The following is a 13,630-nucleotide window of genomic DNA, read 5'->3' on the forward strand; positions in this document are numbered from 1 at the left end:
AACTGTTTCATGGACATCTGTGGTCAAGCCTTATGAGGATAGAAAAACTATGTTAAGGTAATTTAGAACATTTAAAAATGCTGGTCTCTTAAACTAATTTCTTCAATGTGGGTGGGGTCAGGGACAGGAACGGGAAAGAGTGGGGGGGAAACACACAAACTCAGTCTGTGTGTCGTAAGCAACCCAATGCTTTACTAAAAATATTTCCTTTAAGAGCATGCTCTTTCCTAAATGTTGTAATTATGCAAAATGTTTTCCTCCCTCTCTTCCCTCTAGTTTGCCTGCTGCAGACATCAACTGCTTCTGTAGAAACATTCAGGAACTTTGGAAGAGAGCCCCACACAGCTGTGCCTATCACAGCCAGTGGTCCAGCAGACAGCCATTCCTTTCCAGGGCTGGACACTCAGAATATCAAAGGGTGCCCAGTGGCACAACACTTGGTCTCCCATCTAACCAAGTCAGTAGGAAGCAGCTTCCCATAGAAACCACTCTTGTGAACTAATACACTTATAAAAACTAGCTAAGGATTCCTGGATATCAGCTCTTCTGACCTTTGTCTAAAACACTAGAGACCAGTAGTTCTCAACCTTGGATGTATGTTAGAATCACCTGGGGAGCTTTAAAAACTATTAAAACCTGTGACCCATCACAGAAGTTGATTTAATTGCTCTGGGTGAAGCCAGGACATCAAAATTTTTAAGAGCTCCTGAGGTGATTCTAATGTGTAGCCGAAGTTGAGAATCACTACTCTGTAGTTCTCAAACTTGAACGTGCATCAGAATCTCCTTCAAGGCTTGTTAAATAACATACTGCTGGGCCCACCCCTCGAGTTTCTGAATCAGTAAGTCTAGTAAGTCCTGAGAATGAAGTCCCAGGTGAAGCTCATGCCACAGGTTTGGGGAGTCACACTGCTCTAGATATTCATGGGGAACGGTATTTGACAGAAAACAAGACATACTTCTGGAGAACCTGCTCTAAGAAAAAAACCTTCTCTTTTTTAAGGTTCAGAATGGAAGTCCTGAACCTATTAACTCAAGTCATGCTTTTGTTCAGAAGTGTAACTTTAAGTTCTGAGCCTACCTCTTAAGACCATTCATGCCCCACAAACTTCATCTAGGTACCCAACAGGGCCCCCTTTCCATCCAATGAGCCCACAGATTTGCTACTGTCATCCATTCATGCAGGAGCTATTTAGCAAAGGCTCCTTGCAGTTCTGAAAGCTAAATTATCCTCTCCCCCACAAAGGCTGTCTTCTGCCTTTTGATTCATATCTAATTACTTCTTTAAGGAGATCCTAAATTTTAAAAATCTGTGAGGATGCACTACAAACAACAACAAAAAAACACAGGCCTTACAAAAACTGGCATCAGATGCCTTAAAAATGTCATATCCTTTTTACCCAGAAATTTCAGGAATTTTGCTTCAAGTATTAATCAAGAAAATGTGAAAAGATTTAGCTAGATGAATGTTTACTTCGTTTGGTTTATTTTGTGGATAATCTGGAAATACCTACATTTTCAGCAACAGGTGATCAGCTAATGCATACTCATGCAATGAGTACTGTGCAGCCATTAAAGAGGAAACCATGGAGGAGTGTCTGATGCTATGCAGATTACATGGGCTGCAGAGTGTGGAGGGAGATGAAGAGTGTGGGTTCTGCAGTCCAGGGCTTGGCTCGGCTCAGAATTCTGGCTCTACTCTCACAGCCATGTGAGACCCGGAGCAAATCTTTTAACCTCTCTGAGCCTCAGTTTCCTCATTATACTATGTGGCTAACAGGACTGCTATGAGAGTTAAACGACTTTAATTCAAGTAAAGAGCTTAGAACAGTTTTGAAACACAGTAAGTATTCAATATGAGTTAATGATTATTGTTAAAAGAGAAAATAGATCATAAAACAATAAGCCCTGTATTATCTGTATGATTCTATATTTATATATACACAGAAAAGACTGGAAAACTAAATTGCAAATTAATGATTATCTCTGGACAGTAATATTTAATTTTCATCTTTTTGCCTGTCTATGTTTTCTAAATTTTGTGTAATTTATTGCTTGTGGTAAGAATAAGCTACAAAAGCTTATATTTTTAACAAAAGAAGCTCCTCCAGGAAAGTTTGAGATCCTAACTTCATTTTGACTACTTCTTGATGCCATATGCTGTAGAACACTTATGCATCTTATTTGTACACTACTTTCACCCCAATTAGGTCAGTGCTAATGAAGGCAAAGTCACAGGCTCAACCCTGCCCAATGTTTCTGCTCCTAATTATAGTGAGATTATTGATGAATTAGTTTGGTCCCAAACGGATTGGGCATAAAAACTTGAATAGATAGCATACACTCAACACAAAACCATCTTCTTTACATATGAATAAATGTCAGGACATATGATAATCCTGGTTTGTGGGCAAACTGCTTTATATCAGTTCTCATGTTTCTCTTTCCAGACATTTTTTATTTAACCAATTAGAAAACATTTTTGCCTTTCTATAGAGTGTTTTGTACATAATATACATCTATAGAGTCTCCCTCAACCTCTCCACCCCCACGTCCTTCAACCCTCCCACCCCCTGCCAGTTCACCTCCTCAGCGACCCTCTCAAGGTCAGTGAAGAACACCTCAAATGTTAAAAGCAGCAACCATTTATCATGTGACAATAGTTACAATGAAGAGTTACCCACCTAAACCAAGTAAAACCTAGAAACACATTTTAAAACTTTTTCTAAGACATCTTTGGGCCACATAAAACCATCCTCACTAATATAATTCCTAAATTCCAATTTAGGCTAGTAGCATTATATAGCTATATAACTTCCATGTCTAGAAGTGTGGAAATGAGGGGTATCATTTTTTCTTCATATTGTCCTATGAAATCTTAAGTTAGGGTCATTGATATTGAAGATGATGGTAGCCCTCACAATGCTTAGAAGTATGCCTTAAACCCTGTGTGCAAAACAACAGAAGATTACAATCAATTAGCTCTTATATTCATGAACTAAGGAGGGCCTAATCCATGATCTCAAATCTCAGCCTGGAAATTGAGCAATTTTAAGCTTATTATAACAACAACAACAAAAAAAAGCAAGCTCCTTACCTTCATGACTGTTGGAGAAATACCCCCCTCTCATGTAGGATGACTGGCAGTTAGGCACTTCTGAAAGGGAAACACAGATGGACACACTCCCATCAATATCAATAGTTTCTGTAGTAGAAGCAACATATTGGTTTAACTGCAGCTCTGTAGTAAAGCCCCTAAACCTTCTCCTGCTCTAGGGTTATGTCTTTTTGGCCTTGTCCTGGAAAAGAGGTACCACCCAAATAAGAAACACGAGAAACACTATAACCCACCATCTGAAAATAAGATATTCCTAATCAAGAGTCGTGGGAGGAAATAAGTGATGCCTCATTCTCATATTCACTCATTTTAGAAATTAGCACCAAGTCTGGTGAGAGAACTAATTGTAGAGAAGGAAATAGGCTTTCAAAAGGTCAAGCTTAGCCTCCTGCCTATACTGCCTCCTGGGCTTTCGTTGGGGAGGAGGAAGAAGACTGCTTTAGATCTTTCCCAATTTGCTCCCCTTTACTGCCGATGGTCACACACAATTCTGCTCCAAGAGGTGAGGGTATTTTTATGCCAAAGGGATTAGGGGATTTGAAGTTATGAAGCCAGGATAAGAACTGGCAGGGGTGGGGGACTGCAGTTTGTCAAGTTTGCAGTGTTCGGACCGTTACACTGAAACCAAACCACACTCAAGTGATCTCTTCTTCAGGCATCATGTTATCAAGGTGTCTGTCAAGAGGAAAGGAAGACAAGTGAGTTGTGCTCATGTGGCACAAGGCTTCACCTTAGGAATACCACTCAGAGCAAAGAATTATAGATATGGTAACATCTGTTGAGTGTCTTGCTTTAAGGAAGTGGGGTGGGGTGAAAAATCCATCAGGACAGATTAAAATGTTAATCCCAAAGGAAAAAAAGTTGCTGGTCATGCCTACTCCTGAGAAAAATACATCAAAGCCTTCAAGAGGAATGCCAGTGGAAATTTTTACAAGTTATCACTACCTCACACTTAGTAATTTTTCTGTCATAAAGCAACAAATGTCTCCCTTCTACCTACCTCTCCAGCCTTTTCCATAACCAATTTCTGCTTGAAAGGAGCAATCTATGTATTATCTCAGAGAAGGCCAAGAGCAAATTCTATATCCCATTCCATTTGCAAAAGCTATTCAAGATCATACTGCCCCACCTTCCCCAGGGTCTTTATGAAAAGACCACAAGGGAAAGGTTGAAAATTTACCAACTGCCCTCAAATTCCTTTTGCACCAACTGCAAAAACAGAGTGAAAGTTTAAGTCATTTCTGAAAAGGGAAGGGGAAATGATGAGGAGGAAACAGTTGCCAAATGTGCAAGCTGAAAAATTCCAATTCTCCTTTCCTCTAATAGTCTCATTTAATGTGCTTGGCCTACAAGATATGTGGCAGTGAATGGGAGAGATGGGGGATAGGTCCCCCAAGTACAGCTTAAACTGCTTGATATGCTTAAGTTCATAGGTAAGAGGTATCCCATTACCAAACAATAGATGCCCTAACATGTTATATATCTCCCTCTGTATACCAGCAGCCACTGAAGACACAAACTTTCCCAGTTGCAAGCATTGCAATAGAGCAGTGAAAGCCATGAAGCAACCAACAAGACAGCCCTTCTCATGGTGTATCCAGTACCTCTTACAGCTATGAACTATCAGGTGCCTTCTCAGAACACCATTTATTTCAAGAATAGAAAGAATCTGTCCTACACGTAGACTCTCTTTCTTATACTGGAAATTTAATGGGTCTGTTGAATTAAAAAACAAAGTCACAAAACTAAAGACAGGACTAAAATACAGAAATAATGTTCCTTGTGTCCAGTGAGCCTAAGGCTAATATATCTTAAATCACTCAATACTGGACCTCGGCAATCTTCTGGCTTGGACTCAGGTGTACTTTGCTCCACTTATGAATGCTCCTGCACTTCCTACTATTTATATAGCTTTTCTGTTCTCTTTTGTATTCAGTTATGCATAAACATGTCTGCTTTACTAGCTCACAAGTTCTTTGAGAGCAATTCTTATAAAACTATTCCCCAGTGCCCTGCACATAGAAGACACTCAACAGCAATGAGGCAGATGAATGTGAGAATGCAGAAATGGATGGCAGGATTTCATGCTAACCTGAGTCAACGCAGTAATCCCGGGGCTCCTGCTTGATTCCCATTGGTGACTGGAACCCGTGTGCTGGGGGGCCTGGCATGCCTGGGACCCCATGCTCATAGAGCGGGTCATGGTATTCTTGTTTGAATCCCTGAGGGGGAGGGGGAGCTGCAGGGACAATAGGTTCTGACATTTGCCGGTGGTAACTGGGGCGATTATCTCCAGGAGCTCCTGACTGAGGAGGGAAGGGGTGGCAGGGTTCAGACAGCTGTCTCTGAAATCTGTAAGAAGAAAGAAGTTACTTGTTTAACTAAGACAGGATGAATACCTACTATGATTGAGCACTGGAGACCAGAAGTTCAAATTAATTTATTTCTGGACAATTTACCCTCTTCCCCAAATTATGTCACACATTTCAAACCTCTTGAGTCAGGGAGTGGCCAAAAAAATCAATCAAAGCAATGATGTGGTAGCCTCTTATCTTACATGTAAGTTTATTTCATGCACAGACTGTCTTTACATATGGGCCAGATTATGTATTTGTAGACAGAATGAATTTTTAAAGACTGAAGAGTACAAATTAACCAGTTAGAAAATGTAGTTAAAGAAATAAAAAGAAAATCCTATCCACAATAGCAAACAAAAACAAAATTCCTAAGAATAATCAGGAAATGTATAGGACATATAAGAATATCTTAAAATTGTTTTCTGAGGAAAAGAAGATCTAAGTAAAGAGAAAATACTGTATATTTAGGAACTTTGAAGCTGTTGATTCACTGCAAATTATTCTATAAAAGCAAAAACCTTTTCAACCAACTTGACAAAATGATTTTAAACTTCATTTAAAAGATTAAATAATGTTTTAAAAGAAATAATGACTTACTAAGTATTTACACATATTATAAAACTACAATAATTAAAACAGTAATACAAGGAATGAAAGATTGGTAGATCAAAGGAATTGAATTGTTAAGTCAAAAACTGTCTCATATATTGTAAAATTTACTACTCGTTAAGGTTAGCATTTCAAATTAGTGAGGAAAAAGTTAGACTCCTTTGTTTATCACATGCCCAAATAAATTTCATATGGATTAAAGATTTTTTTTTTTTTTGGGCAGCTGTCTGGTGGATTAAAGATTTTGGTGTAAAAGTGAAACCATAATAGGAAGTAAATATACAGAAAAACATGTTTGGAGTGAGGGAAAACTTTTCTAAACATCATACCAAAAGCCAAAATCAAGATAAACATAGATATACCTCACCGTATAAATTTCTATAAGTCAGAAAACACCAGAAACAAAACCAAAAGAAAAATATCAAATGGGGTTGGGCAGGGGACTATAATAGTCAGAAAAAAAACAGAAACAAAACCAAAAGAAAAATATCAAATGGGGTTGGGCAGGGGACTATAATAGTCAGAAAAAAAACAGAAACAAAACCAAAAGTAAAACTGGGGAAAAAATTTCTAACAGATACAGCAATGTTAATATTGTTGACATAAAGAGCTTTTAAAAATCTACGAAAGATTAATATCTCAATAGAAAAATTGGATAAAGGGAATAAACAGCAAAATCACTACAGAAGAAATACTAATGGTCACAAACAAACAAAAAGTTTAACATCATTAGTAATCAAAAAAGTACAAAGTAAAAAGAGAAATACTTTTTCCTGTTAACTTGGAGGATGAGCAGGCAGCTAATAATTCTGTGCCTGGCACATAAACTGCACTTGAATCAGATGATTAAATAAATCTACAGAGATGGTTACCGATGCAAATGTCTACCAAGGGAACTGGTTTACATTGTGATATAGCCATTTAGTTGAAAGCAACCATTAGATATGATATAATATGCAAATACATAAAAACCTGGAAAGGTATTTTTGATATATTAAGGCAGGTTGCTAACTAGTATACAGAGCATCAAAGCTTTGCAAAAATAAAAAAAAGTATCATGGTGTCCTATAAAATCATGGAAAGATTTACACCTAAATGTTAACACTGCTTATCTTTGGGATGGTTATAATTTTAGTTGATTTTCCTTTTTTGCTCATCTACAATTTAATAATAAATATGCATTATTTTTAAAACAAGACAACAATAAAAGCCTTTTGCTATTGTTATTAGTCAACGAGTATCCTTAACACTCTTTAGCTGTCAGATAAATCCAGATGTGTGCCAACTGACCTTCTCCTTTTGAGCGGGTACTGTTTTTTAAAAAAAATCAATGAGTTTTTTAAAAATCAGCAATATAATCCTGTAATATTAAGTACTCTCTACTCTTAGCTTGAATTCTATTTTTCTTTTGGGTGGCTGGCTGGTACAGGCATTGAGCCATGGACCTTGGTGTTATCAGCACCATGCTCTAACCAACTGAGCTAACTGGCTAGGCTTGAATTCTATTAATAGCTTTAATCAAATAATTTGATTTTGATTTGAATCAGTCTGTGGCAACAGGTGGCCAATGCATTTCTAAAACATCAAGATTTAGAACTGTGAAGAGATCTGGGTGCAGAAGAGACACTGTTTAGATCAGGGTATAGAACAACATGATATGTTCTCTGTGAGTCTTTGCTATCCTATGGAAAGCAGCACCAAAATATCATTTCATAACATGAAGACTACTGAGCAATTTACATATAATTATCCTTTCATCTCAGATATTGAAAACATCAGAATCTGCCTGGCCAATGTCTTAAACCACTTTTACAAACTATATAAGGTTCAGGGGGTCAAGAGCCTATCACTGGGGTGCTGAGTGCACTAAAGTAGAACTTCATCAGAAACTCGATTTTTAAGATTCCTGTTATTTAAGGAAACCCTTCAATGGTCTTTGAAGAAGTGTAAATTTGCAACTCAGGTATAGGCTTGACATTTACAATATAGGCAACAGCAGCATGCTGCAAACCTGACTCTTTCAGAAAAGAAAGTTGAAGATACTCTTAAGGCCTTATTTTTATAAAGTTCCCAAACCTTATGCTACTCGGAAGGAGCAGTAACAAAGGCATCCACCTTCCATTTTCTCTCCCTGTCCCCTCTGCCACCATTGTAGCAGCTTCAAAGGTGACCTCCACAAATCAGTTCCTTTGGTGGCCCCAAGATGGCATGTATCACTCAGTCCTGTAACCAGAGCCTCCGTGCTGGCAAGCCCCACCGCCCCATCGTCCCACTTCCGCTCGGTGCTCATCTTTTTGCCTTCCAGAGTGAAACTCTAGAGTTGGCCTGGTATGGCCTCCTCAGGAAAAGGTACTTCTATATGGGCACCAGCCAGCAACCTCATCCCCTCCCCCAGCATGACTTTAAGGATGCATAAAGCTTAGATGCCTGTGAACTGCAGAACAGATTCTATAATTGGGATTGTTCAGTCCTGGTTTGTTTTGAAAGAAGTGGGAGTAGCAAAGGGGATCTCAGGGGTAGGTCACAAAACCAATATATTTGGAAAAAATAATCTCTCAGAGCTTGCTGCCCATAATGACTTTTATTTGCAGAGCTTAGTGGAATAAGTCAGTTCTTGTCCTCAAAATACATTTTGAGAACTTTACTCACTGACCTTCATTTGAACCCCCTTCCCCTGTCTGCAATCTTTTTGAAGCATCTGAGAATGTGTTGTATACATAATACAGCTATGGCAAAGATGCTCCTGTTTACAAGACAGGCAATCATTTTCAATGAAGGAGTAGCTTGGTTCCTTACAAACCTCTTCTTCCCTTTAACCTCCCTCCCCCTTTCTCCCACCCCACCTCCTATCCCAACCAAGCTCATGCGTAATGAACTCACATTTGGTGAGCAAAGGGAGACTTCTGACTACTGAATAAGCTTCAACTCAATAGGTTACAGATTAAGGCTTTTTCAGTGCCAGTTTATTTAAAGAACCAGTTATTTATTTATTTGTCAGATTTATATAGCGCCTTTCCTCCCAAGAGCTCACCCACGCTACCAACATTTGGTTTACATTATGAAAACCGTTAGATGCTTTTTCTGCATTTCCTTTTCAGTTTCTGCTGCCAACACACAGAGTAAACACAATGCTTACAGGAAAAAAGGAGAAAAGTGTAGATTCGATGAAGGCTACACAGTGGTTATGGGTGCCAGGTGAAGTAGTGACGGTCCAGAGGCCAGCTAAAAGATGACACAGAAAATCTGCCAAGAAACCAACACCATACACTTAGTATTTCCGTTAAGGCTGAGAGAAGAAGACGGAAAATAGAAAAGCAGCATAGCTGGGTAAGAGGCTCTGGCTGTGAAGTCAGAACATCCTGGGCTGAAATCCAGGCTTTACTAGTTACTAGCTGTGTGACCTTTGGTGAGTTATATAACTGCTCTGAGCCTCAGTTCCCTCATCAATAAAATACGGGTAACCGGGATACCTTCCACAAAGATTTGTTATAAAGATTACATAAGATAATGCATATAACAGGGCCCAGCACACTGGTAAGTTCTCAATGTACGTTACCTTCAACTGCTCTACCTTTTCCCTGCAACCCCCAAGCTAAAATCAGAAGCTATGCAAATATAAGGGAACATCTTAAGGAACTGAGAGAGGACTATCACACATACATGCTCACACAAATCAAAAGAGCCCCACTGGTTGTGTACCGAACATCCATTCTCCTTTTTCAGAAAGAGAATACTGATTTTTATTGTGGGTGGCAATGCGCCACCCAACTTCACATTAATTTTTATTTTCCTGCCATATAATCAAGAACACACCAAAGAACTCTGAAAGAGCTCCCAGGGCTCCAGGAGGCTTGTCAACACTGCCTAGACTCCAACTGGCCCATCTAAACTATGATAAAACAGTGAGAGGAGAGGAGCCAAATATCTCCTTTTTAGGCATAGATGTTTGATTTCTCAAGATCAAATCTGGGAGAAGGATGGTGATGCAAACATGACTTGTCCCCAGGATATAAGATGGTGAAAATCTTAGTCGTACATATACAACCCTAATAAGTCTAATGATGAAGAGAAAAGATTAGGAATAAAGGGAGACTTACATTTTAAAAACTTAACATTAAACAAAGCAAAGAGTTAAGTTTGTGGTATCTACATTTTAGACAGATTTTTTTTAGTATAGTATATGGAAAATAAATGATTTTTTAAAAAAGTAAAATAGTCAAAAAAAAGTAAAATTGTCATAGAAGCTAACATTTACTGAGCACCTTTTCTGTCTCAATGTTATTTTATTTAATCTATCCAACAATTCTACTATTCTCCCATTTTCAGATGAAGAAACCAAAGTTTACAGAAGTTAAGTGCCTGTTTCATCTCATACAGTAGCAGAGCTGGGATTCAACCCCAGGTCTATCAGTCTGTTCAGCTCCGGAGCCACCAACCTATACTATTTCTACAATCATTTTGAAATACTCTCTTGATGACATTTAAATAAAAACCATATAGTCCAAGCAACTAGAAAAATCTCCTATGTTTGGCGATGAAGGAACATATTTGTAAGGAACTCTAAGGTTGAAAGAAATAATAGAAAATACTTGGAACTGAATTTTAAAAATACCACAAATCATAACTAGTGGAATACAGATGAAGTAGGACTTGGGTAAGGAGATCAAATTACTGATTGTCCAAACCAGAATACTTTGGGGAGCGAAGGGGAAGCTATTAGCCATTATTTCTAGACAAGGCATAAACTGTATGTGACCTGGAAAACCTGAATGTATGGTTACCCCAGCCTTAGAAGAAATTTTATTTGGTTATATACTTATACTATAAAGAAAAAGGTTAAAAATTAACAAGCTAATCATCCAACCAAAGAAGTTACAGAATAAACCCAAAGAAATTGAAAGAATATTTTAGTAAGAGTAGAAACCAATGAAATAGGAAACACCCAATAGAGGAAATAAGCAAGGCCAAAAGTTGATTTGTTGGGAAGACAATAGTGTCTGCTGAGACTGAGAAAGAAAAAAGGTCTAGATAAATAACATCAAAAATGAAAAAGAGACAACTACAGATTTTAAAAAGGATATCACAAACAACTTTACGCCAAATAATTTTAAAATTCAAACAAAATGAACAAATTCTTAAAAAAAAATTAAATTCATTCAACTAAATAAAAATCCAGAGTAAAACTGTTAAAGGTGAAGACACTGAACCAGTAATGAAAAAAATATTCCCACAAAGAAAATATCAGGCCTAAACTGTTTTACTGGAAAATTCTTCACCAAATTCAAGGAATAAAGTATTCCAATTTCACATGAAATATTCTGGAGTATAGAAAAAGGAGGATACCCTCTACTCATGTGATGAGTGTAACCTCAATGCTAAAACTAAACAAGGAGGATATAAGAAAGAAAAATTATACATCCTTCTCAATCATGAATACAGATGCAGAAGTCCTAAATATGTATTAGAAAACAAAGTTCAGCAACGTACAAAAGGTAATACATAATAAACAAGTTCGGTTTGTCACTAGAATGCAAGGCTGGTTTCATATAAATCAACTCAACACATTAAGAAATTAAAGGAGAAAAATCGCTTGGTCATCTCAATAGAGGCAGAAAAAATGTTTGATAAATTTCAACATACATTCATGTTAAAAACTTTCTGTGAATTAGGGATAGAAGGAAATTTCCTTTAGCTTATAAAATGTAATGAAAAACCTACAGAGAACAAGGTGAAATTCTGAAAACAAGCCCTCTTAAGATTCAGAATTTTAAAAACTGCACTGTATCCGTTATAAGTACATTATTCAGTCTGTCAAAGAAGGTTCCATTAAGCATCCATGAAACTCAGTTTCGGATCCCAAAGTGAATGTGTGCAGCCATACATAACATGCTATTGACAGGGGCACATGGAGATGTGTCAAACACTTTCCTTTAGTCCAGGCCAGGCTACAAATATGACTCACATTCAAGTTCTTTCCTCTCTAAAAACTACAAAATCTGGGCCGGCCCGGTGGCGCACTCGGTAGAGGGCGGCGCTTGGGAGCGCGGTGGCGCTCCCGCCGAGGGTTTGGATCCCATATAGAGGCCGGTCTGCTCACTGGTTGAGCGCGGTGCGGGCGCGACACTGAGGGTTGCGATCCCATTGCCGGTCGTGGTACGGGTGCGACACCGAGGGTTGCGATCCCGTTACCAGCCACGAAAAAAGACAAAAAGGAAAAAAAATAAAAAATAAAAATAAAAACTACAAAATCTGAAGGACAAAAATGAATAGCAATTTATTAGGGATGGACTTTAAGAGAGGAAGTAGAAACAGGAGAAAAACTTAAGTATACTAAATCCCTTAACTTATCTAGTATCTTTAAGGAATGAGTAGTTTCTATTAAATCAAAATTCCAGAAAACTTAGCTCAACTCTTTAAGCTTTAAAGGCTTGATGATCACAACTGAGGGAGAGAACTTTCTCAAACAGGTTAGGTGACATCCTTGTTCACAAGATACTGCACATAACCAACCTTTTCTTGATGACACTGGGGTGCTATATTCTGACTATCAGTTACAGCATGATAGCCTATTATAATACTGATGCCCGTAGGGGCTATTCGGAAGCAGAAGTTTTTTCCACAACAGGAAAAATCCTTTTCTTAAATCTTGTCTTTTCTTGGGTTTTTGCATCTTTCCTTGCAAGACAGCAGCGTATTTCAAAATTCTTAGATGATATATTTCTTAGTGGAGCCTCTTCAGTTGAACTGTGGAGCTTTCTTCAACTCAAGATGTAATGAGATGTGGTATAATAAAAGACAAAAATATATATGGCTAGTGCTATAGGCATAACATAGGAATATTTTCTAAGTTCCCCCACCCAGCACATGTAAACACTGTAAGTGGCACAATGAAAAAGCTTGTGATTGGAATGGCTGAAGGAAAAGCACTCCTCTTTAAGGAGCAGCTGGTCTGTTGGGATAAATGGAACATGTCTGAACATGCCAAATTACATGGTTTTTTATTCCCTCCTTGCAGGGAGGAAATCACCAATATAAATCATAGCTTTCAAACACAGTATTTATCTTCTAAAAATAAACAGAGTTGTGAAGAATTATGTACTAAGATTATATAAAACATTAAGAATATGCTTTTGACTAGATTATATTTTAGTTGTTTAAAGAATAATCTTAGCAAACTACCATCACTACCAATAAACACATATTGAGGACAAGTAAGATATAGGGCTAAATGTACTCTAAAGAAAGGGGTTTAAATCATGGTTTTTATTCTCAAAGAGCTTACTTTATTCAACTGAATAGATAAGACACACTGTAAGCAAAACAAAAGATAGGTGTCAAAATATGGGTTTAAATTAAGTAATGTAGGAATTCAGTAGGATTTTGTAGTTTACGAGATGGATCAAGTTCAAGGTTCAAATGGATTTATCAAGGTCACTTTCTCAGCTTTGAGTAGACTTTAGTGGATGTTAGCAACCCAAAGAAAATCATAAGCAAAATGAATAGTGTAGCTGTAAGTTAATGTTTTGGTTTCTGAATGTAGGACCCTA

At 37.7% G+C, this 13,630-nt stretch overlaps 1 protein-coding gene across 1 annotated transcript in view; it reads right to left on the reverse strand.

Annotated features, from left to right (window-relative positions):
- Window positions 1-13,630, reverse strand: part of ETV5 (ets variant 5) — a 57,854-nt gene that overhangs the window by 13,552 nt on the left and 30,672 nt on the right. The window contains exons 8-9 of the mRNA XM_008577879.1: window positions 5,210-5,469; window positions 3,097-3,156 (exon numbers count right to left, since the gene is read on the reverse strand). Of these exons, the coding sequence (XP_008576101.1) occupies window positions 3,097-3,156; window positions 5,210-5,469 (320 nt within the window). The remainder of the gene's footprint in view (window positions 1-3,096; window positions 3,157-5,209; window positions 5,470-13,630) is intronic.

This window comes from Galeopterus variegatus, unplaced genomic scaffold (genome assembly GCF_000696425.1).
Source record: "Galeopterus variegatus unplaced genomic scaffold, G_variegatus-3.0.2 Scaffold1596, whole genome shotgun sequence".
In the NCBI taxonomy this organism is placed as follows: Eukaryota; Metazoa; Chordata; class Mammalia; order Dermoptera; family Cynocephalidae; genus Galeopterus; species Galeopterus variegatus.